Source organism: Colossoma macropomum, unplaced genomic scaffold (assembly GCF_904425465.1).
Source record: "Colossoma macropomum unplaced genomic scaffold, Colossoma_macropomum, whole genome shotgun sequence".
Taxonomy (NCBI): domain Eukaryota; kingdom Metazoa; phylum Chordata; class Actinopteri; order Characiformes; family Serrasalmidae; genus Colossoma; species Colossoma macropomum.
Window position 1 is genome coordinate 34,509,089 of NW_023494805.1, and position 26,432 is coordinate 34,535,520.

A 26,432-nucleotide genomic window follows, 5' to 3' on the forward strand; every position below is an offset into this window, starting at 1 on the left:
ATTTAAAAAGCAATAATTGAGTATTTATTAACAGTGAATGGCTGTATCTGCAAGATCAGATCAGATGTTTATGAAGTAAATGGCATTGTGTTGAAATAAGGGGCCTTAAACTAAAGTGGCAGACATTTGTTCCTTTATATGTTATGAAGAGCTCAGAAGGCAGAGGCTTAGATAAGAGCATATTCTCTGTCAGTTCTATAATAGATGACCTCAAATAAAGTGGAAAATATGCATGAAAAGTGTCACTTTATTTTCAGGCCATCAGAATCTTCCACTGAACCGATATATAGCATTCTTAACTAGATGTATGCCTTAGAAGTTCAACTGTTCAGGGCTTCTGCATATGTTATGACAACCCTATGTAGGCAGCCTTCAAATAAAGTGTACTTTATTTACAGTAACTATGTATAAAAGTATGAAACAAACTGTATATTGCATTTAAGTGAGATTGAGCCTTTTCAAAATACTCCTTTTCTAGCAAATACTTTCATTATTTTGTTCATCCCATATGCTATAAAGCAGGAACATCACCACACTGTACATTGATAGCCCTGATGTTTCTTTAGCTGTACGTTATCTTGTAGCTGGTAAAGGATGAAGTAGAACTCCACTAAATGTGGAAAGAACCTCAGTGGATGCTGAAATCGCTAGTGTTCCAGAAGTCATCACCACCCCGACCTTCTGGCCTTGTTTAAGATCTAAGATGAGGCTGGCGGAGGCGGAGCCTCCACAAAGACACTCCATGTCCCCTGATCCAGATGTGTCCAGCTTCTGTATGTTGCGATTGGCCACTGAGAGAATGGCCTCCACTCGTGCTCCCCTCTGGGCTGTTATTACAGTGCTCAGCAGGTACCGTCCATCGGTGGGCACAGTAAATAAACCTACGGCACGTACACAGAGAGGTTTACTGTTCTGGTACATTTGTCTGCATACTTTTATGCACCATATTCACATTTAAGAACACAAGTTTGAGATATATACGTACCTGTAAGTGGGTCATAGTGTCCCCCATCATTCAGCAACACATGGTTAAAGCGGATGATGGCAACATCTCCAGAAAATGGTAAGAGGGTCAGACCAGCCGAAAACGATACAGGAGTGCTTGTGCTCTTATGACCTGAAAAATACACCCAAGACACAACTAGACTATTGAGTAGCTACTTTACATAGTTACAGATCTTGACGGTAAGACTGGGCAATCTGACGATATTTAACACCATTGTGATGTATTGTGTCATATCACAATATGCTTTTCTGAATGTGGATAATGTCTGTACTTTGAACATTGAGGAACTGCCTGTTTCATTACAAACAGAATAATTAGGCCTGTTTAACTGGATTAGAGCAGTGCAGTATGTAAAATGGTGAATAAATGATTATATTCATAGTATGTGAGAGTATTTTTAAAAATAAAAGCACTACTTGCTCTTTTTATCTGTTCCAACTTATCAGATTTGAGAATAATAAATATTTCTAAGAATCACCTCCAGCTCCAAAACAGCTCTTCATTAGCAGCTGACAGCTTTTTTAAATTCCAAAAAAATAACAAGTTAGCCACACTATCATTTCATTTTCAACAAGTTTCAGTCTAGATTCTATAAACAAAAAATTCCATTATATTATAAAGGGAAAAGGGCTAGCAAGCCAAAACTGCTGGTACAAACACACACATTGTGTTAATTAGATAAAAGACAGGAACACGGTTGAAATGAAAGAAACTGCAAGAAAAGAACACAATAAATACTGAATGACTGAAACTGATAGTTCCTAATGTTGTTCTGGTTAAGGGCTTGGATAATATTGGAAAAAATCTGAATTAAACATGCTTTCTGACAGACAGAATAAAGAAAAAAAGAAATATGAAATAAACTCTTTTTGGGTTTTTATGTGCTCCTGTTTATTTCAAATCAGACATACCACCTGCTCCTTGGCAAAACGTTTACAGCAGAGCCCTGATTAGTACTTATTCTAATGTTAGTGGTTTTTTAAACACATAAATCAATAATTCACATATATTAGCTCAGATTTCTAAGACTTTTGTACAGCACTGTGTAAACACTATCCCTAAAGTGTGGGGATACTTTCTGAATTTAATACTTTGCATACATTTTGGAAATCTCAGCTTCACGTTTATTATTCTTTGGTATGAACTGCATTTATGTAAAGAATGATTTAACCTTTTTTCCCCCAAACAGTTGTTATTTGGGATGAGCTCCTGTCATTGTCATGAGCTCCTCCTGCTTGGGAATCTTCAGTTGGACCAACTCATCCAGTCTTAATCCTCTACGGCTCCAGCTCTGCCCTGGACCCTCCCTGTCATCACTGTTTCTCTCTGTGTGTCTCTGTATTCATACCACTTTGTTTGTGTTCAGTCTTTGTGGGGGCTCGCCAAAGTTTCTTGAGCATTTCTGAGCCAATCCTAGTTAAACTCTTGCCTGTTGTTCCTTAATTTTCCTTATTTATGTATCTTGTCTTTCCTCTGTCTCTGTTGTTGGATTCCTTCTCTTGGTTTTGAACATTTTAATTTAATTATGTATTGGATTACTCCATTACTGTCTGCTTGTGTTTATACCCCTGACTGCTCTAATGACCCAGACTTTTGGAAAAAAATAACTTTAACCAAAGTTAAATCATGTCCTTGCATCCTTATGGGCGTAGCTATGATTTAAGCCCTCGCTATACATGAATCTAATGATTAAAAAGCTAGCCAGGCGGTAGGAGACAATAGGCAGGTCTAGCTTTAGCACAAATATTTTCCACAAATAGCCTACAACACATGTATGTATTCATCTGTAAAAGTAAACAGGTGGCATAATAAACATAGAGCAGCATGCTGAAGGGACCCAATGCACATTATGTTGATACATAAACATTTACAAAACTAGTACCGCTTTATAATAACAGGCCCTAATAAACAGCAGTTTAATAATTATGTAATAATTAATCTTATGGTCCAGGTGACTGTGATGTGAGAAAATACAGCTGTTACTTTACAGTTATTAACTGTTAATATGGTAGTAATGCAACTACTAGCCTGCAATTTACTGTATTTTCTCGCGTATCTCTGTATGAAATGCTTCAGGAAAACACCTTTTAAACTTTAACTATGCTAATGGAAGTAATTTTGTGATTAATTCTTTTGGTCCATTCATGATGAAATGTTTACACAATGTAAAAAGCAGCTATTTTTGGTGTAAAACAATAAAACCTAACAAAATGAGTTGTGAGGTTGATATGTGAAGAGATATGAACATTGATGATATGCTCTTTGAAAAGCACAAGGCGGAATGCAGTGTACCTGAAAGAAGGTGAGGTGTGATGGAGGCAGGAGAGACAGGAGGATAGCCTGCAGCACACACAACAAACAGGAAAACAGATAACAAGACTGTTATAAGGTACTATGACAAGATACATATTATTATACTGTTATGACAAACAGAAGTGACGCATGTTTCTCACAGTTCCTTAAAACACGTCACAAAGCCCACAATGATCAAATGTGAAACTCACCTGGTGCTGCGGCGTAGCCTTTAACAGGTGTCATACTACCGTTGGCCCCCTGAGGGGGCCGGGATGAAAGCTTGGTTCCAGGAGGGCCTGCTTCTCCAGACTCCAAAACAGGAGGAGTAGAGCCTGTCGCCATGGAAACACTAGAGTCTTCCATACCTGCCCGAACACCTGGAGAGGGAAAGAGGGAAGAGTGGTAGAATTAGGAGAGAGTTAGCTTAGAAACATAATGACAGTAATGACAGGGTTAACAGGTGTGACATGGTGTGATTTTATAGAGACAGTCTCTTTACACACATCCACAACTACAATTATCAGGATGACCTGCTGACAATGAGCCACACACCCCAGAAAAACCACTTATGGAAAGAGCATGTGTGTATTGGGGGGTGTATCTTGTCAAAGAGCAGAGGGCAACTCCAGCACTACAACTTTCAAACAACTTTCACATCATAAATACTTTAAGCCACTTTCATGTAAAACATCTGCATCTGTCAGAGATGTTTTATGCAGCTGGTCACCAAGAGAAGGAAAAAATGGGCAAAGACAATTAATTTTATTAATAATACATATATTAGCGTTTTGACAAGTGCTCTTGCCTAGAAAACTAAACACAGGAAATAAAACTAATTTTGGGTTTGGTTTAGCTTTAGGTTTGATTCTGAATGAATTATTAAGGACCGACGTTGGGGATTGAATGGGAACTGTGGGTTGACATCTGATATTTTCCATGTACATGTCTGCCTATGTTGATGCATAAACATTTACAAAACTAGTAACGCTTTATAATAACAGGCCCTAATAACAGCAACTTAATAATTATGTAATAATTTTTAATTGTTTGTCTTGTCAAATGGTGCCATTTATTGATGCACATGTAATTAATAGCTACATATGTATTAATAATTTAACAATTAACCACTGAATTATTAGGCATTTACTTAAAAAATTAAGAATCAATAATTATTTCAAAATTGTAGAAAGCTAACCATAAATTATAGTTTATTGATATTGATTTAGTTATTTGATACTCAACCCATAAATGATATAACCTGAAATAATAAACATTTACTAAGTTGCACCAAACAATAAACAATTTATAATAATTATGAATGAATTGTCAGTGTCCTGTTTTAAAGGATGAAGTAGTTACTTATTAATATGCAACTTAATGATGCATAATGCCTAGTTAATGGTTATTAAGTGTATGTGTGTATATATATATATATATATATACATAGCTGTTGTCGGAAGAAAATCTTGCATCTCCATATTTATATATATACATTTATATAGTCATTAATTGGAACCCTACTATAAGTTGTGACTTTTTAAGGTAGAAAATGTCATTAATAAATGATTAAATACTGCATGAGCTATTTATGGGGGATTGTTATTATAAGGCTTTTGTGTGACAGCCACAACATACAAACAAGGCAAGCATTTAGTTCTGTATTTAAGGAATAGTTTAGCAATTCTGCCATCAGGGATGCACGATGATATCAGTATCATATCAGTATCAGCAGATACCAACCTGTGATGTATTTACTTTATAATAGAAAATGTATAGTACTGATGAATTTATCCTTTTCAAACTGGATATTTTTTATCTCTACAGAAGTGGGTATATCATCACATTGACTTTTTGTGTTTCTACTTTGCGTTAGTTGATCATTTAATACAATGATTTCTTTTTTTTTCCTTGTGATAAACAAAACCAAATATATCAGCTGGTGAGATAAATGCTCATTGCCTCCAAGACCAAATCAAACACTGTTTCTGAATTGTGCTGTATTTATTTCAGAAATGATTTTGTATGTATGTCCTTCTAGAAGGCCTCTCTTCTTAAAGATACGTATTTCTACATTTCTACAAATTTTAAGATACATTTTGATGTGCAGTACCCTGGACGTTACATAGTAAATGCTTCAAATTGTATAATAAATTCAGGCATTTCAAAATGCAATCATTCAAGATTTTGATTTTGTTAAAAGTATAATCTTTTGTTTGTTTAGGAGTGACAGTATATGAGGTTTTATGAATTTGTGGATAATATTGTGCTTTAGTGATTTCAGTGGATTTCACTGACCAGTATAGTGGACAACTAAATATAGTGGACAATTAAGTATAGTGGAATTAAGTACATTAAACCTGCAAGATTTTGAAAAATGAACTAATTCATTCATGTTATCTGTGTCAATGACTGGGCTGTGTATTATTAACGTACTGTCAAATATACAAATTACTGAATTGTATGTCCTGTATTACCAGTTAGACGTAATTACCTCACTTCAGTGCAAGTCTGTACAGTGCACTTGTAATGCTCTATAAATGGAATTTCGTTAACATTTAAAAGACATTTTTAAAAACCTCACTACACTTCAAGCCTGTAATGACCTGGCAGAAAGCTCTATAAAGTGCTACATGCAGGGTATAGTGCATTACAGCATTAGTGTTGAGAATGTTCTTACGAACAGACATTATAATGTGTTATGGAGCCTGACTTTGTGAAATCACATTCTCTAGCTTTATAAAGTGTTATGCACATGCACAACTATAACTACTTCTAAGCAATGATACAACATTATGACAGTCATTGTAAGGTATGAATGCCATTTAATCCAGTATGCATTTTTAAAGCATTACGAATACAGGAGTCATAGAAAGTGATAGTAAATGGTCCATCCTGCATGATGCATTGTCACATCTCTACACTGTCACAGTGTTGCATTGTCCTAACCATCAAATATCAGTTTGAAATACCAGTCAAATCTAAACTTCTGTCTGATGACAATAATGTGTTTACCAATTTGAATCCAACATCACCGCCCCATAATCAATATTTTTTTAAAACTCTTGAACTATCATTCACATGACATTTCTAGAAGAACATTTTGGCTTTTTGAGTTTGACATATCAAATAAATTATTATAGTTTGGTAAATATTTTGGAAAAAAAAAACATTATAACCACAATCATGCAGAGAAAAAATGTGTATGTTGTGGATCCATGAAGTTCTCTGCCAAACTGCCTTTGTCTGTTCAGTGGTCCGGAGGCATATTTGATTTTATGAGGATTATTGTTCCTCTTAGTAAAAACTGTGTTTGTTTTATTTGCTCCCAACACAGCTGTTTGTGGCAACTCGTTTACTTCCATGTGGCTCATTTCCTGCCCTATAACACAGAACATGTACATAGAGCTGAAGTGTGCAAATGTGTGTGTGTTAGAAAGCTGATCTTAATTTAAATCAACCGCACTTAAGAGGTGAAAGAAGGCATGGTGAGATTAAACATATGGAGAGGAAAGTGCAGGTGTGTTCCATGTCTCACAGCGCCTCTTAAGGAAGCATTAAAACATACAGGATCATTTCTGTCATGCTTTTTTTTTCCATTGTCCATCACTCAATCTTTAACACTCAGCATTTTACTGCATTTATTCCAAAAGCCATGTCATTAACCCAGCATGTCATTGTAACTTTACAGGAGAAAGAAAAACGTTCTTAGAATTCTTATAATAGTCAATGTAACAAGATTTTTTCCAAGCAATTTTGGGCCATTTCTATTGGTCTGTTAATAATGAAATTTTAACACAATGCAAAGTCTAACTCAAGTCCTTAAATTATGTAAAATAAAGTAAAAACCGCCAAAAACTGAGATAAAAGTTTTGGTGCAACAGCAAAAATATATAAATAAGACAGGCACTCTGTTCTGAGTTAAAGCAATAGCTTAGCAATTTTGCTACTAGGGATGCACAATGATATCAGAATCATATCAGTACGGCAGATATTTTATTTAAATAATGAACAGATGTTTAGCTTGACTGATATTTTAAACCAAACTGTGATGTATTTAATTTACTCCAGGAGAATAGAATATTTAGGTGGTGCTGGGACATTTTACTGCATTTTCACAGTCACATGCCAAAGTTTGGGCTCCCCTGGTCATGTTTTGTTAAGTTTCTAAGTGAAAAGTTTACACGTCCTCTACAGAGAACACACTTCTGCACATTTAATACACAGTTACTGTTTATTTGCTGAGTTTAACACATTTGGGAAAATTACAGCATAAAATGAGGCCTGTGCAAAAGTTTTTTTTCTCAATACGTTAAACTCAGCAAATAAATAGAAATTGTGCACTAAAAATGCAATACTTAAGCTTATTCTCTGTAGAGGATGTGTTCACTTACTTTCAGTTAGAAAATCGATTCTACAGAAAGTTTATATACATATATTTCTCTATAATGCTAATCCACATTCACAGTTTCTACACTTTATAAATGTTTCTCTATCAACATCGACAGATATAAACGTGGAAAATATCGTATATCAGCATCAGCCATGACTCCCATGTGACGCACCCCTATTTTCTACACAATGTTTTTTTTTGGTTTTTTTTTTGCTTGGATGTTCATCAACTGATATGCGTTTGATGACTGAGCTTTATTTCTTTATCAAGCACCTATCAACACTGTGAAAAAAGCATAAACCATCACACACACACTGCTTATGTGTTTCTAAGTGTAAGAGACACTGTGATCTATTAACATTGAGTATTTTTTGGGAGGGGGATACAACTATTTCTTTTACATGGTGTGTCCTCTTGGTAGAAGCTCATGGCTTTTGTTTTTCTTCAGGATCACACAGCATTTTGAATACATAATCCATCTGAAATATATATTTTTCTCTTCGACATGCACAAAATCCTGGGTGTTTTGTGAGTGTATATTAGACAGTAAAGAGGCTACCTCTCCCTGTAGTGATATTACCCTCAAACATCTTTTAACAGACAGAGTGATGAAGTGCTGTTACCATTCACCTACTTCCACTGCCGTTAGGATTAGATTTCATGTACTATGCGATGACTGAGCCAAAGTAATGACCACATTACTGCTTATTTACAGCCTCTCTTTCTCGCTTTCTCTCTCTCTCTCCCTAAGGAGCGTGAGTCGGCACTTGGCAGAGGTGTGGAGAAGAAAGATGAGAGAGAACGAGAGTGAGAGTGAAAGTTAAGTGAACTGTTCCAAGCAGTAACTTTGCATTTAACACCACGCTTATTTCTCCATGACCTCAGATACCACAGCTGGGCTGACTTACACACGTGTCCATACATGTAACATATACAGACCTTTTTCCTTTACTTGTACCTTTTTTTTCTTGACCTTGTTTTAAACAACATGGGGTCAAGGAAAAATTAGAAGATTTGAAAGGGCCGAGAAACATCAGGGAGCTTTCTGAGGAAACCCAATCTCCTTGTCTAACCTCTGAGGGGACGGTGCTTAAAATAGACATGAAAGTTGCACATGTGCTTTATGGCTAACAAATCCAAAGAATGATAAAAGTCCATTCAGTGCAGCTTAAAGCCATGGTTCAGCTAAAAAACAGATTCACTTCCCTCTTACCCAAAACGTTCAAGGGTCCTCTTAAGTACTGCACTGAAGCTATGAGGCTAATGTAGCTAGTAAGTAATGGAAGCCTAAAGTCGCCAGAGAGCATATTGCCATTTGCATGGCATGCCTAAACAACTAAACAATGTTGAGTTGTTGTGTAATCTCAAAAAGATTGGCTTATGTGGTTTCTGACACTGTATGATTATAAAAAATGTACAAAAATACAGATAAAATTCAAGCATCAAGATGACTGCTACTACCGTTTTAGATAATTAATATATTTTTGGCCATTATTTTGGTGTTGAAATGTTTTATGTTGACTGCAAAGTGGTGCTAGAGAGTTTGTAATCATTCTTAAACATTCTTTGAATTTAGATATTGAAGTAAGATATTTATTTACATCTTAATGACAGATAAAGAAAACCCAATAAAACTAATAACACCAACAACTACATACTATTTTCATTTCTTGAATAATGTGATCTAACATTAAATGATTGTTTTGGTTCAGAGGATAATTGGGGTCAGGAGGTTCAATCAATTGGATGACAATCAAGTGTGAGTGTCAGTGACCCTGCCCTATTTTTAAAGCATCAGCTTAGTCTTTGCTATCAAACTCTGACAGAGGTCATGTCTCGGTCAAAAGGATTCCCCCCTCCCCCAAAAAAGCAGTTGATGATGCTCATCAGGCTGGAAAAAGCTACAAAACAATTTAGACTTCACTAATCCACTGTCAAGCAGACAGTGTAAAAACAGAGGAAATTCAACCTCATCATTATCCTTGCCAGGAGTCCAACAACAATCACTCCAAGAGAAAAGAGTATACTATTCCAGGAGATCACAAAGAAACCCAAAGGAACATCTAAGTATCTGCAGGCCTATCGTGCACTGGCTAATAACAGTGTTTATGAGTCCACCGTCAGACAGACCTTGAAAAAGAATACTGTATATGGAATGATAGCAGGAGGAAGCCATTACTCTCCAAAAGGAACACTGCTGCCTGTTTAAGTTTTCTAAACATCACCTGGATAAGCCTCCTGGATTAGACTACGGAAAGATTATTATGTGGAATGAAAAGGCAAAAAAGAACTTAATGTCTTAAATGAGAAACGTTATGTTTGGCAAAAACCAAACACTGCATTCCAGAATTAGAACCTCACACTAACCGCAAAACATGGTGGTGGCAGTATGATAGTTTAGGCCTATTTTAGACCTAGGGAGATTGCCATCACTGATATGAATTTTGGATTACATCAGGAACTTCTTCAGGAGAATGTTAGGGCATCTGTCTGTGAACTGAAGCTCAACAGAAGGTGGGTCTTGCAGAGAGACAGCAACTCCAAGTCAGTCTACTATTAAATTACGGACCCAAAGTCCAGTCCGTAATTCAATAGAAACATGGCAGAACCTGAAACATGGATTTCATGCAAGAAACTCCACCAACTTTGTTGAGTTGAAGCAGTCCTGTAAGGAGGAATGTACCGAAATTCCATCAAGCCAACATGCAAGATCAACAGTTACAGGAGCCGCTTGATTGAAGTCATTGCTGCTCAATGGGTCACACCAGCAGAAAGCAGAGGTTAACATGCTTTAGCCACCAAAGACATTTAATGTTAGATCACTTTGTTCAATAAACGAATACAAGAGTACAACCTTGTTTGATGTTGGTTTATAGGGTTCTTGTTCTCTATTGTTATGACTTAAATGAAGATCTGTTCACATTGTAGGTCACATTTATGTAGAAATTCAGATAATTCTAAAGGGTTCAGAAACTTTCTAGTCCTACTGTAGCTACTCTGCTAGTAGCTCAATGCTTTATCCATAATCTTCTGTCTTGTATATATAGGTCTTGTAACCTATGTTTGTAAAGCACAAAACAGAAATGTCATTGACAAAGCGACATGTGATATTAATGTGAAATGAATGGTGGTAAATCTTGAATATATTAAGAAAATGGAGAACGCATGAAACATGAAACAGGCTACCTTTTTGATATTACTTTCAACTACACATCATATTCATAAGCATCTCAAGGTGTTTTCATCTTTTCTTTAACCTTCCTGTCTATCCTCTTCTTAGTGAAATTCTTAGTGAAAAAAGAGGGCCTTATGATTCTCATATGACGCCACTTTGAAGATAACAAAAAATGGCCGGTCATAACAAAAGTGAATGTGTAATAGGTGTAATTCTAATGAAAGTGCAGGTTCTGAACTTTCAATCATGATCACATTTGTGTTTGTAAGTAGAAGAGAAGAGATTTTATTATGGTCTGAATTTGATGAAAACGTATCAATGTATGTACAGTGGGAATAAAAAAAAATCCTTTGCATATTTGCAATGTTTTGTCACTTTTTTGACGTTAACTCAAGCAGTACTTATATAATTATGTAATTACATCTAAGTCATGATCTAAATGAAATGTATAGTAAAATGACAATAATAAGATGGCAATGATAAATCCATTGCAAGGCTGGATGAAGATCATTAAAAGAAGCAAATCAGGGTGCTTGAAAAAGTTCAAAGGGCTTTTACAGAGGCACTTAGAACTATTCGGTCTTATATCAGGACATGGCTGATAAACCAACAAGCATTCACTCAGAAATGGAGTCTGCCAATCAGGACACTCCACTACTTCCAGATAAGATGTCTATAAATATGTATCTGTGTGAGTGGCTGAAGAAGAAAGAGTGGCCAAAGTAAGACAGAAGAAGATGACTCCAAGTTCAAAACATGGCTGAACGATCTAGCCACTTTTTGGCTTAAGCCTGAACTCTGAACATAGTGTGCCAGGCTGCCAGTTAGTTGTGGTTGTGTTGTCATCAGTTCCGCCCATATGGGGGTGAAAAGAGGAAAGCTTTCAGGGTCCCTGCCTCTAGGGTGGGGGCCCCAAAAGACTGAGCGCTGGTTCTTGTGAACACCGACCCCCCTCCGCTACCAAAGTTTAATTTGTTTTTTGCCACTGCAGTTTATGTGGTTTTGACACAAGTATGTAAATCCTTCCTGCTGTTTCATGAGAATCTTCACTTCCTAAATAAATGCGTTCATTATACCTCAACATTCAAGTAGCCTAGATTATTTAGCCAGGTCAGCCACCATGCAGCTGTTCTGAGCCTACAGTTGGAAGAAATGAAAGGTTCTTGATATCAGATGTCATCATTGTTTGGAACAGTTTATTTTGCTGGTTTAAAGGCTTTAGTGTGACTTTCATTTGGTATAATTTTGATGCCAAAACTGACAAATATTGAATGCTAAAGCAGCCAAGTAAAAGAAAAGACAGAAACTAGTAGGCTATTAGTTTTACTTACATTCGCATGATCTCAGTGCCGGGAATTAAACATAAATTGAATGATATTGTTGACGCCCATGCAAAACACAGGGCTCATCACCTCTGAAATCCCAATTTAATCCCAGTGTGCACCCCTATACACATATCAAAAAAGAAGTTCATTTACTTTAACACTATAAAGTGACAGCCATCATCATCTGATTTGATGATCAATCAAATTGGGTCATATTAAACACTATAAAACAGTTGTTTGAAAAAAAAAAACAGCCAAAATTGTATCAGTTTATCATGTCACACTATGTTCATCCTAAAAATAGTGATTTTACTTTACATTTTAAAGTAAACAGCAGTCTATAATATCCAAATGAATATCAATATTAATGTTAATGCACTTAAAGTGATCACTGTGTGGCTCTGTCATCTACAAGAATACAGCAGGTTTCATCAACAGGTACTCAACAATGAAGAACTCACAGGGAGGTTGGGGTGCCTAGATCTCAACCTTATGTCTTTCGGTAGAGGGGGATGGGGGGGTTTGGAGGGGGATGGGGGGTTTGCAGCCAACAAAATTTTTCAGGAGCCCAGCCATGTCTTTGTGTGGGCTGTCATGTCACAACACAAGAGTGTTTGCTTTTAGTGGGTGTACCTCATCTGCAGGCAGTTCACAAGCTCCATGTTGTTAGGTTAAATTACTCCACTTTGAGACAAAATAAGCTGTTGATAAAATTAAAATTGCCATTTGAAATTTTTCAAATTGTGATTTTGAAGCAAACATGATGGATCTTTCAGCCTTAGTTTGTGAGCGAAGACTCATAAAGAGAAGACAAACACAGTGTCTTAGTATGGTGCTGCTTACTACTGTGGCTAAAAGAGAAGCATTTCATAAACACTCACAGCACGCAATAAAGTACCAGTGAAGATCAGGGGGTGGACCGCTGGCGCTTGTTCACTTGTTAGCACGTAAGCATTCACACATGCACAATATGTTCTGTAAGAAACTGGTTTTACAGCAGCAAAGGGGCCCAAAATACTTCATCTGTTACATAGCTGAAGGGGCTGGAATCATGCTGCCTGTCTCAAATTCACAGACGGAGCTTAACAGGAGAAGCAAGAGTAACATGTGGAACTATGTAATTGAGCTGTGTACACCACCACTGTTGATAAACTGTGGGCTGTGACTGAATAAGCCTGGAGGTTATTTCACAATGCAGGATTTCTATTTTAACCTCATAAAAGGCCAAAACCTACCAGCGGTCCACACTATAACTTAATAACTGCACAAATTTGCATTGCTTTCCATGTAAGTGCTGAATAAGAAGCCTTGGCATGAAATAAACCTGGGATTTTAAGTGGTTAACCAGATAATTCAAGCCAAGAAACCTGTCCAATAGTACGACAGGTCGGGAAAGTTTTGATTGGACAATTCTCATTTTTGAAAGTTATTTGTTAAATATTCCCAGTTGTGGCCTCCACACTTCTAAAAAGTATTGCCTTAAGGACTCAACTGACATAATGCATTCATTCTACTAAATTTTGTAACTCGGAGGAAATAAAAACAGTAAGTATAACAAACTGTTTAAAGTAACTGTCTATAAAAGGGGCTAACAACACTAAAAGAGCTCTAATGTTTCAAATGCTGCCAATGTATCATTAGCCTTTATGTTTTCAAAGGCATTAACCCCCTGCGTGGGATTTTGATGTACCTAATCACTTCTGTGCTTCTAACACATACACATGGGTCAAATGAGAAGCAGATGCAGTCTTTCTCTCTCTTGCTCATTCTCCCACACTGTCTCTCTCTCTCTCTCTCTCTCTCTCTCTCTCTCTCACACACACACACACACACACACACATGCATCCCTCGCAAAAGGCCAAGTGTTGCTCAACTCTGGGGCCTGCCTTGTTAGAGCAGACATGTGTGTCCAATCAGAGCACACACAGAAAAGGAACTACCTACACCATACACAAAAACACACATACACCCCCACTCAAAGGAAATCCTTCTCCAAACAGTAACCTTTAGGGGTGAGTTGTTTAAACACAAGCTAACCTTTTAATTCCAGATGCAACACAGCTGCTGTTCAGGGTGCCAAATAATTAGCGAGTGTTGCACAGTGGCAAGACTCTAATAATGTAAATAAGAAACCTAAATGTAGCTGTGTAGAAAACATGAAAGTGCTACAGATAGTTTTGTTACTTTTGGGCAGATAAGTCACTATGGGTTGGGCAATTACATGACTACATATGTAATTAGTAACAAAGTTCTCTGGATTTATTTAAACCTGGACTGATTACTTTTGGATATGGTTTTACATTTTTTTTTTGTATTGCTGGTCACAATATTAATAGATTAGTATGTAAAATAGGGCTGGGCAAAACATGACAATGTGTTACTGGGACAAGGGGGACATCTTTTCATTTTGAAATTATGCAAGATCATGATGGGATTGTGGGTTTGTTGAAGAGTACACAGCTGAGTTGCAAAAGACCTGTCCAATATCAGTGATTATAGAGCTTTTAACGTCTAATTAAAGCCCCAAAAAAAGGAAGCACTAACCTACCCTGGAATAATTTTTTTTCAGCACTTCTTTACAACTAATTATTCATAACATTTATTAGGAGTCCTTCCATTTTCTTCTGAATTATCTTCATAGTTATCATCAGTGATGGATTTTGCTAAAATATTTAAAGCAACATGCAGAACAGACCAAGAATTTTAGTGACACAATGGAAAGACAAAGAACTGAATCTGCACTATATTATTCCTGCTAATAATATGATTTGTTTTCATATTTCAACATTAAGGTCTAAAGCAAGAAATATGAATATGATGAGTGTAGCTGTATGCGCATTCTGTTAACACAGTTTTACGTTTGAAAAGCTGGATGTAAGCTGTACTCTTGACGTTGGTCAATCCCACTAGTCAGACCAAGTTTGCAGCCTTGCAATATGTTATTATTATCATGATGAATTTCATCACATCCCACTTTTCTTAGCACACTGCGAGTATCATCAGTACTAAACAACTGCATGTGCACTGAACAGCTGCATGTATCATATGTGTCAACCCAGACAATTCACCCATATAAAATATGCATTTGTCACACTTCTGGGCTGGGACACAGGGAATCTCTGACTAGTCCAACACAGTTTCCACATTAAGTCTGGCCCATAACTTGCTAGACTAAAAAATCATCTGATCAGACTGGGGGAAGCCCAGATGGTCCAGATTTTTGCTTTTTCTTTTGCTTATACCTCATACTGAAGGAATGAGGAATGTATTACAGTGAAAAACTGGGCAAATTGCTGTTCTTAATATTAATAGAAATGTACAATACAGATATCAGTGAATTAGTGCAGTTTGGAGGTGGTGAAGGTTTGCTGTCTCTAGAGATGAACATCTATGATGTATAAAAAAAGACATATTGTGGAGATCCTGTAAACAACAGTCAGTGTATAGTAACTGCATACACTTATTTCCCCTCTTGTTCTATGTTCCATGTTCATTTCTGCAAATGCTGAAGAGAAAATCATTTTACTCATAATACTGCATAGCACAACCTTAAAAATGATCATGGTACAGTTTATGTATTGTAAAAATGTCTTAGAACATTATATTTTGTCATGTTGCCCACCCTTAACACGAAAGTAGCCAAATATATTTTTGTACTCATCCTAAACTTGTAATTGATCATTGCCACAGTTATCTGTTAGAAATGTAACCACTAGAAAATTAGGAAATCAAATTATATATCTTTTAGTGCCTGTTATAGACTGTTCAAAAGCGTTTTTACTTAATATTATTATTATTTTTAGCTGACTGTGTAACCTGAATGACATGTAGTCCACTGTAGATCACACACAGAGAGCCCTGCCACATATAAGAGTGCAGCAAAGCAAGCACACTGAACTAATTTAGCTCTTTATGGTGAGTGATTTTTCTGATAGAGCTGTTGACTGATTTAGCTTATTACACAGATTTCAGCATTATTAGACAGATTTTGGTAGTGCTCACCTAACAAAGAAGCCAAGACGTCTTACATGTTAACCATAGTTCTGTTGATCTTTCACCTACACAGCTTTAACAGGTTCTTTACATAGATCAAACCTTGCTTACACATCCTGTAAATCTTATAAGAGACAAAGCAAGAACTGTACAGATGTTATTTAAGGTGAATTCTATCAATATTTCTGCATAACATTCTCCATTAAGATGCAATCAAAGTCATTTAGAGAGGTATGATGTAAATTGCTCCTCCACTCAGAGTGGTGGTGATAGGAACCAGACATCCGAAGCATTTAATGACTCTAAAAGCTCCCTCACAGAAGGCTGTTACAGGAAATGGTTACGAATGTGTTGCCAGATGCCTGAGACATTGTTTTACGACAGTTTTGAGATCAACTTTTGGCCTAAAATGTATTTTTAAAGTCTATTCGTGCTGGAAATTTACAAGAAGTATGTTGTAAGGCAAAATAGTACCCAAAGGAAGCATATTTTTTGGATATTGCTGCTGTCTGGGCAAAACCTCATATCTCCATTTTTGTCAATTTTAATTTTTTTTAAAATGCCTGTTGCCCTTTACATTGTGTATAAATTTCATTGTAAATGGACAAAAAGAAATGGCCCAAAAAGACTTGGAAAAATGTCTGGGTCCACTGACTTACATTATAAGCAAAGACGTTTTTTTCCTTCTCCTGTAAAGTTACCATTTTGGAGATACAAGATTTTATTTTATCATTAACATATAAACATTTAATATATAAAACCTCAGAAGATGTGTAGGTTCCTTGGTCATTTTGTGTAAATAAAATTGCTGTATTTGCATTGTAGACATTGTGACCTGTGGTTCCTATCACCACTGTAAAGAAACCCAATTGATGAATTTCTCAACAATGCACCATTTAACACCAAACCACTCTACACGACTTTGTTTACATCTCAATAATTGAATTATGCAGAAATTTTGAAACATTTGTGTAATTCCCCATTAAGTTAATACATAATCCTCTCAGCAGACAGTGCCATTCTTACCTGTGTACTGAGGAGTGCCAGTGGTTCCATCCTGCCCGCCCACTGTGGTGTGGAAATTTGCTCTCAAAGTGTTGATATCTCTTGAGTGAGTGAGGACAGTGCTGTTGAGCTGTCGGACGCAGTTCCAAAGACCATTGACATGTTTATTGAGTCCATCTTTGATTCTTTTCAAACTGTCCGACACTGGCTCCAACCTGCCACAAACGCTCTCGACACTGGCCACCCGTCCATCAACCCCAGACAATATCTCCTCAAGCCTTTTAGACAATTCTTGGCTCTTCCCGCAGTCTTCCTCTAGTTTGTCCAGTCTGTTATACAGCCCATCCATAGGAGTTTGACGGCTGACCGACTGATTGAGTATCCTGATTGAGTTCTCCAAATTTTTGACATGCTGTGTGAGAGAATCTACTTCACCCTTCAGGCTCTGTGTGTGTTCTTCCATCTCTACTATATTTTGGCCGTTTGCATGACCTGTTGGTATTATCTGTGACTGCGTGCCTCCTAAGACTTGTAGAGCTGCATTGATCTTGCTCTCTAATGCTTTGGTCTGTGCCTCCTCTTCTTTGGCCCTCTCTTTCCTCAACTTGTCTTCTAGGTAGAGGCATTTCTCCGCTACTCTCCTTTCTGCCAAGTTAAACCTGGGCTCCAATGCCTCCTCGTGAGCCTTCTGCTTCATGACTGTTGCATTCATGGCACTAGCCAAGTTCCTCTGTGCATTCTTGAGGTCCTGGATCTCCTTTTGAAGGTCTGAGACATCTAACCCATAGGGGGCGCCTGTTGAAATAAAGTTCCGTAGGTCCTGGATCTCTTGACGAAGGTCAGCCTCTTTGGAGTCAAGGAGCTCTGCAAGACTAAGATAGGAATTCTCTTGCTCTTCACAATGCTCTTTAACTGACAGCACTTTGTAGTCACAAGAGTTCTTCAAATCCGCCATCTTAATATCCATTCCTTCCAGCAGCTCCTTACGGAGGTCTTGAAGTTTTGCGTCAACGTAAGCCTGGCATGGGCACTCAGCGGTTGAGGCAGAAGAAGGCAGTGGAGCCATGGTATGCCCTTCCGTCTCTCTTAGCTTATTCACATGTCCTTCAAGCTGCAAAAGCTTTGTCTCCAGATCCTGGATGGAGTTGGTGTTTGTGCTGATTGTGTTGGAAAGGTGTGTGACCTGGTTCTGAAGCTCTTCAGCAGCTGAAGAAATCGGGATATCTGAGGGCAGCAAGATGCTCTCCGTGCCACCAGCTAGGGCACCCTGCGGCTGCCGTAGATTACCAAGCAGGTTCAGAATTATCTTGCTTGCATCTTCTTGCAGGTCAAGGCGCAAGTTAGCATTGGCAGTAGTCATGGCAGCCTGCAAGTCAAGGACTGTTTGCGAAAGACGCTGCACTTCCTCTTCTAACTCTTGAACTCGATTACTATCATGATGATCTCCCTGTCTTGCAGACTCTCTACCCTCAGTCCAGGGGTGCCTGATTTGTCCACTTTGTCCAGGGTGTGTCCAGGGATGAGCACCAGAAGTGACCTCTGGTCCTATAGGAGAAAACACATTCACCATACAAACACATTTTTTGTCTACTTCTTTTTCTCAGTAACAGCATCTTGACACCTAAACATCCTTTCAGACCCATAGCATTAACCTGTCTTCTCATATCTGTACATTTCTTCACATTTAAAGCAAGAGTAGAGGTTGTTTTTCTCAAATCTGTCAAAGATACACGTTTTAAGTACTGTTTATCTGATGGTGAGTTTGAGTGGTCTAGCAGCTTTTGAATGGTTGTTAGGAGTCATGCAGTTTTGGAAACTCCTATATTTTCCTTTGACTATCCCCTTCATTATGCATGTGGATTATCCTATATTTAATCTCTTTATAAATATCTCCTTAAAGTGAGTTCAAAACTTCAAAAGGAATAGCTAGAAATGAAATAAATTAAGGATGGTCTCTGATGTTTGAATAGTATTGTGTATCCTCTGGAATGGACCTATTGATTGTGTTCACATGTTATCAGGGAATGCATTAATTGGTGACATACAACTTGTAAACTCAGGTAACGTTAAACTTCCCAGTGTTTACCATTGGTATTCACAAGTTTTCTTCTAGATCCATTGTTTGCATTTGCCCATATTTGTCCTCTAAAAGGGCTTCATTCATCAACCGTTCCTAAGAAGAAATTTCTTCTTAAAACCCACTTACGCATTTTTACAAAGATTCTGACATTCACCGTTTTCTTATTTGGGGTTTCGTAGCTAAGAATGGAAGCTATGCACACTCAGTAGCACAAACCTGTGAGCAATTCTGTGGTTTAGGAACATGTCATAAATCTGGTGTAGACTTTTTCTTAGGATCTTTCTCAAGAACAAACATAAGAAAAAACTTAGGAAGACACTGGTGAATGAGGCTGTTTTACATCTCAGCAGAGGTCTTACCAAGGACACTCTGTTGTTGCCTGGGGATTGATGGTGGATCTTGGTGTGGTTCTTGCAGAATATGAGGAGCTGATGGAACATCCTTAAGCTCCATGCAGTCATGACCACGATAACCTGGGCAACATCTCCATTCAAGCTCAGTCACCTGCTTGTAGCCCACCTTGTACATTGGCCTCATGTGGGTACGGTACCTGAAAACATAAATGTGAATTGTCTGAAACATGATGTCAAATGAAACGTCACAGCTGTCTATCAATTACAGGGGTGGCTAATAAAGACCACCACCTTACTTGTGTCCTAGTACCAAAGTCAAAATGTAATGTGCTGACGAAGCACTTGCACATGCTAGAGCAGAGGTCTTTAAATATGGGCAGTCCTGGATTCTGTAATCACTGGTAGTTAAATGAATTGTTGATATAACTGGTTACTGAGTGGCCATCTAGTGTCATACCTACCAATGAATACAGATTCCAGGACCAGAAACTGGATACGAGGTCCAGATTTAAAGGACCTGGGCTGGAGTTCTTGATTCAAATCATGTGCAGGTCTTAATGTATCACAGAATGTGAGTCATCTAGAAAATCCAACATTCGGATACCGAATGCTTCTTGGCCTATAATTATAAAAGTTGAACAGCTATGTGCCGTGAACACAAGACTGAGCAATGTGACAGCTTTAGTCCATGGAGGGTTCTAAAATGCGACTGATCTGCTGTGGCTGACCGCTTGCTCTGCAGTGAAATTCATTCTCCCTTACTCACAGTATTCACAAATATAAACATTCAAGAAGAAACAGAGTATGGCATTATTACATGGCATATAATTTATTATGATTCAATCCAACCATGAAACACATCTGGAGAGCAGCTTGGAAGGCAAGGGAGGGGGGTCAATGACCAACGAGTACATGTGTGAGAGAGTCAGAGAGCAAAAGAGAGAGAGCATGAGCTCATTCATACACTCACACACACACTCTGAGGGAGTGGCACTCAAAATATGAGTGTCGGAAGCCAACAGTAAAACTCAGAAGGGTAGAGCCATTAGCCATTGCCTTACATTAGTGCTTCCTATAAAGCTTTCATGTCCAGGACCTCTTTAGGAATCAGATCTGGACTCAGATCCCCACACACTCAAAAATGAATAAGAAATGAAAAGCTCAAAGTCAATCTTTTTGGCACTGAGGACATGGCTGGTGCTCTCGCAGTAAGATTGTACAGTACTGTGCACCTTTCATTTGTGTCATTTTCATTAAGTACAACTTAACTTGATAATTTATCACGATCAAGAAAAAAACAACATATATTTAAAAGAAAATTCCACAAAAGCCTAAACACGTAAATATGAGAGAATATTGTTTAGTATTCAGTGAGTTCAAATATTTAGTATTGTTTAGTATTTAGTGAGTCCAAATATTTAGTGAGTCCAGTGCCATGGTGAAAAACCATGGCACTTTTAATTAAATAAAAGCCTTTATATAACATGGCACAAAAAAAGTCTTTCAACACGTTTTGGCTTGCGCCCTCATCAGGGAGGGTCAGAACACAAACTCTACACAGGTGCTCTATATCATTAACAGAAGGTATTTAGGCTTTGGATGTCCAAGTGATTCACAAATATTAAAGTTCTGCAGGAACTCCAAAATTCAGTCTTAAAAGTTGGTTGCATTTTCTGCTTCTCATGATATAATTAACCCCAACTAAAAATTTAGGCTCATCTCTCCACAAAACTTTACACCACATCTCAGATTTCCAGTTTCAATGTTTTCTTCTTTTTTTCTTTTGTTTTCTCAGTTTTTGATAGCTACATGCTCTTTGAGCTTGATTTTCTCCTCTTTCTCAAAGATGAAAGCTTAAAGTGCTGTTTATCTGATGGTGGATTGTTGGAGTCCACCCCCTTTTTTGTGAAAGTCCTGTTTTTTAACTTGTTTTCGTTATGTAAGTGGGTTCTCATGTCTAATCTACTCAAAGATTTCTCATGCAAAATTAATAACTTTGACTGAAAATTAAATAAAAGAAGGGTGGTCTCTGACCTTTATACAGTACTCTATTACTGCTATATGGCTAATTAAAACCATATAGTAGGATAAACCATGCTTACAATCTGTTAAAGTCACCTAAATCAGTCATTCTGAGTCATTTATATTGGTCTATCCATCACATTGTAAATGATAGCTGTTTCTTTCTCAAATGGTGTGAAAAAATTAAATAAAAACAAAAAATGGTGGTCCCTTGCGTTCACTTTAAGGACAACTGCCTTAACTGAGGTTCTCGAAACACTTTTTGGACAGTCACATTCCTCACACACCACTCATATCTAGAGTGTCTCCTTGGCGTTGTAAAAGTCATAAATAAGATGGCCTGTAGGTAGATGTTAACAACCCACCAATCAAAGCGTGATCAACAAGACTAATAGGCTGACCTGCTTCTCCCCCTTGAGGAGTGTCCTGCTGATCTAAACCAATCTTATCTTAGCTCACTTCCCACAACCAAGAAAATGGAATCTGTGATATGTGGTCAGATAGATCCAGGAGGTCAAAAGACCTTTCGAAAACAGTGGCAATCCGTGACTCTTACAGATAGGGCTTCACTTTGGGTCATAAATGTGAAATATCAGTTGAAAAAAAAAAGGAACAAAAACACCTTAATGATCATGCAAATCTCTGCTGGTGCACCTATGGGATTCTATTAGTATATTAGCTAAGCTAAGTGCAAGTTCTATGAGCATTTTCAGGCCGTTCTAGACTAAACACAGACATCTGAAACAAAAGCATACTCTGTTTCCACTTGAGGTGGGCGCTAAGACGATTTGTTATCGCTATCATGATAAATAATATCACAACATGCTTTTCTGAGTGCATCATGGGTATCATCAGTGCTTCTTGAACACTGAACAACTGCACGTATCATAAAAAAAAGATCAATTGATCAAATATGTGTTATTTCACAACAATTGTAGTGACTTTTGTTTAGATTCATTAACTAATGATGAGCTTCCAGTTTGAAAAGCTACACTATCTTACGCAGCTAGTAAAAACCGGGCACATTAACTTGATTACACACGCAAAAAAAACACATCCAATCTATAACAGTGTGATCTTTCACATATATATAAAATATCATATTGTTTATATGTTTGAAATTAATTATGAGCTCTAAATTTAGGTTTGAGTCACTACAATTTCTCATTAGGTCCAACATCCTGTAAAGCTTGTCCGGCCTAGCAGCACCACCTGATTGGATGTCAGCGCATTTACTGTTTGCCTATTTCATTTATTTATTTTTACCAATTTATTGATTTTGTCCACTGTTCTTTTTATATATTATTGCAAATGCACTATAAAAAAGTCACTGTACCCATTTTTTAAACTTGGCACTACTGTTTTACTGGTGAATTCTGTCTGTTCCAACTCACTCACAAAAATCATGATACACGTGTATCGTGAAAATGTCCTCTAGTATCGTGATGTTGCATTGTTTCCATATTGCCCACCCTTACTTGCACAACATGTTTTCTCAAAGCTGCCGACACCCAGCGTGACACATTTCTGGACTGAACCTCAGACCTTTCTGTTATGAGGTGGTCAGGCCAGTGCCCTGCTGACCAATAAAACTTGCACTTCTCCACCCTTCCCATTATTTCTATGGGGACTTACATGAGGCTCTGAGCGCAGTGGGGCTGATGTGGTGGACAGGGGGCAGCCTGGGCTTCCACAACGCTCTCCGTGTCCAGCACAGCGCAGGTCACGTTCCTGTGCACCACGAATGCACACCAGTTTCTGCCAGAGTGAGATTAAATAACATGCAAGAGAACAATATTTCAGCAATAGAAAATCCATTCAAAAATATTTTCACATTCATTTAGCTTGAACATTTTAAATACAGGTTGAAGTGTTTGTTAAGTTACAAAGTTGGATTACAAATACAAAGGTACACTGATTATGGTGAGGCCAGGTCTTTAAACAGCTTGAGATTTCATTCCTTCATCTTCTCACTGTTCTACTTCTTGTATATTGTTGTCACTTCATTAGCTTAATGTGTATCTCCATGGGCCTATAAGCATATAGATAAGAAGTGACAAGTATAAGCCTATAACACACTAAAGTAAATGTATGTAAATTCAGTGATACAGTAACTCACATAAAACTAACCATCGAAAAACTACTTTAGCAGAAGTTCGAAAGTACCAGGGTCTAAATATTACTTAAAGGGGAATAACACTAATGTTTCTAATTTTTGCCATAATTCAGTGGTTGAGATATAAACAAAGTCATTCCGAGTGGTTTAATGTGAAATTGTTTGTTGCAGATAAACATACCAACTGGCACCCTACATATATTTTCACAATAAAGGCTAAAAGCTTATCTAAAACTAGCACAAAACAATGTCTCGCATCAGGCAACATACTCATAGTTATTTCATGTAATTGCTCTGAGGGAGCTTTCAGGGGTGGATGTCTGGTTCCTATCACCACCACTGTGAAGAATTCTGACCCTGTTAGCTTCTGTTGAACAGAGCATTTCACACCAAACCACTTTAAATGACTTTGTTCACATTGTATTGATTTAAATATGCACTATTCATTTTGAAAAATTGGTAGAATTCCCCTTTTTTTCTCCATGGTATATTTTGGTTTGTCCTTCTGAATTTACACGACCAAATTGTAAGGCAAATTATTCAGTAACTGCATCAAATAAATGTACATTTTTATTTTCTTTATTTTTTTTGTAAAAGTTCCCCTCAAATTGACGAAGTGCGTTTTGGAACCACCAGTGGTCTCAAGGAGTTGTAGAGGTTAAGCACTGAGTAACTTATAGAACTGTAATAGAACTTCTTTGTTCACCCAGCATCTCTCAGCAGAGGAACTGACTTGTTAAACTCTATTTTTCTCTTTCTGGCAATCTTTAGAGCAACAGAACAGAATAAAAATGATAAGTAAAATAAGTAAAAAAGGAACTGGTAACTATATGTATATGTGAATGACTATAACTAACTGACATCCTTACAAATATAGAAGAGTGTAGATGGGTGTAGATGGATAGAGCAGCATGAACCATTACATAAGTACTAAGTATTGCTACATCAGTGAAATAATGACTCAGGTAACAGCTGAAGTGTGAAAGTAGCAGGTCAAAAAACAATACTTAAGTACTGAGTAACTAACAGAACTTTAAGCTAGATTCATTTTACTTCAGTATCTGTAACTGCAACTAGTTACAACCTAACTCTGATCTGAACTCAGGCCAAATGACGTTTTGTTGGCTTTCTAAGTGAAAAGACGTCAACACATCCTCTACAGACAACACACTTCAATAGGGAATCTTTCTGCAAAATTTAGTGCGCAATGTCTATTTATTTGCTGTATAGATGCACTGACCACATATATGATTTATTTTTTTCCTTTTTCAGGATAATAAATTTAGAAAATAATTGCGCATTAAAATGTGACAAATGATGTGTAACTTTCACTTAGAAAATCAGCAAAAGAAGTCATTTGACCAAGGGTGCCCAAGCTTTTGCATAAGACTGTATGTACATATACTGTAGAAGTGCTTCTAATGGTTTGAGGGGTTTGAGAGAGAGAGAGAGAGAGAGAGAGAGAGAGAGAGAGAGAGAGAGAGAGACTGACTCACTTGTTCCTCTGCTGGTGAACGCTGCTGGAGTACGGGGAGCCCTGGAATAAACTAAATCTGGACGGGGTTCCGTAGATCAGCGGACAGATGAGCAGCAGGACCGCAGTGGACGGCCATACGTGACTCGCGTGCGCTCTGTTCATCATCTTGCAGCCGGGAGGAGCGGAGCCGCCAGGAAGACACGGAGGGTCCGGAGGTGCTCAGCGGTTATGAGGGTCCTGACTGTGAGGGACGCAGATGGGCTTTAAGCTCCGCCCCCCGAGCTAATTACCCCACCGGGGTTGTTTCCTCTCAGCATCATCCCCCAAAACTTTCTTTCTCACAGTCCAATAAGCAGACCAGGCGTGGGAAGCGGCACTGACGTTACTCCAAATAAAGAAGAGTTTATACTATTCTGAGTTATTTCTGTTTCTGGGGAAACGAATTATGTTTTATATTAATCACACCCACATAAACGTTCTACTCCCTCCTGAACTGAAAGTCTGTACAGTTTGTGCATGTTACATAGTGTGAACTACTGGAAATGCTTAACTGTATTTTATTTTGTATGCTTTTTGGACACCGTACCTTTCTTTTGGATGCATTTAGATCTGAGATGTGTTGCATATCTTAATGCATTTTGTCCAACCCTGAGCATTAATGCTTTACAATATTACAATGTCATGCAGTTTTGTTCAAGAAAAGATGATGGACACTGCATTAGGGTCATTCACACAAAACTCACACAAAAAATTAGTTTCAGACTTTTAACTGTTGAATTTCTACCTTGTTTTCTTTGTAATCTCTAAAGATGTGAACCAAAACAACAAAATGTTTTGTGGCACCAGTAAAGCGGAAAAGCTCGGTCGTTGTCAATGTGTAGTGCTAGTGAGACAAAAAGGGAAATTATATATTTTGCAATAATATATATTTAATAATTTGCTATAAAATGCTTAGTCTGACAACAGTATACAGATTTTTCTTTGAATCTTACTGTGTTGCCATAAAGAAAAGTTGGTCATTTAAAGTGGAAAATGTCACTAAAATCAATGTGACCTCTTTCAGCCCCCAGTACAATCCCAGTTCAATGTAGAACAGACACACATCATTCCATACGAGCTTTGCTTCTTTAGGTAGGAAGATGTCTGCATAGCTCTTCATATGGGCACAAAGGACTGAACTCACAGAATTATGGGC

The 26,432-nt window shown here is 37.6% G+C and overlaps 1 protein-coding gene across 1 annotated transcript; it reads right to left on the minus strand.

Annotated features, from left to right (window-relative positions):
* Nucleotides 1–273: 273 nt before the first annotated feature.
* emilin2b (elastin microfibril interfacer 2b) lies at nucleotides 274–25,813 on the minus strand. The gene is made up of 8 exons (XM_036597832.1): nucleotides 25,257–25,813; nucleotides 23,280–23,402; nucleotides 19,629–19,819; nucleotides 17,211–18,734; nucleotides 3,511–3,678; nucleotides 3,299–3,346; nucleotides 986–1,117; nucleotides 274–881 (listed from the first exon to the last, which is right to left on the minus strand). The coding sequence occupies exons 1-8, from the start codon at nucleotides 25,400–25,402 to the stop codon at nucleotides 574–576; spliced, it is 2,640 nt and encodes an 879-aa protein (XP_036453725.1). The 5' UTR covers nucleotides 25,403–25,813; the 3' UTR covers nucleotides 274–573.
* Between the last annotated feature and the right edge of the window lie 619 nt (nucleotides 25,814–26,432).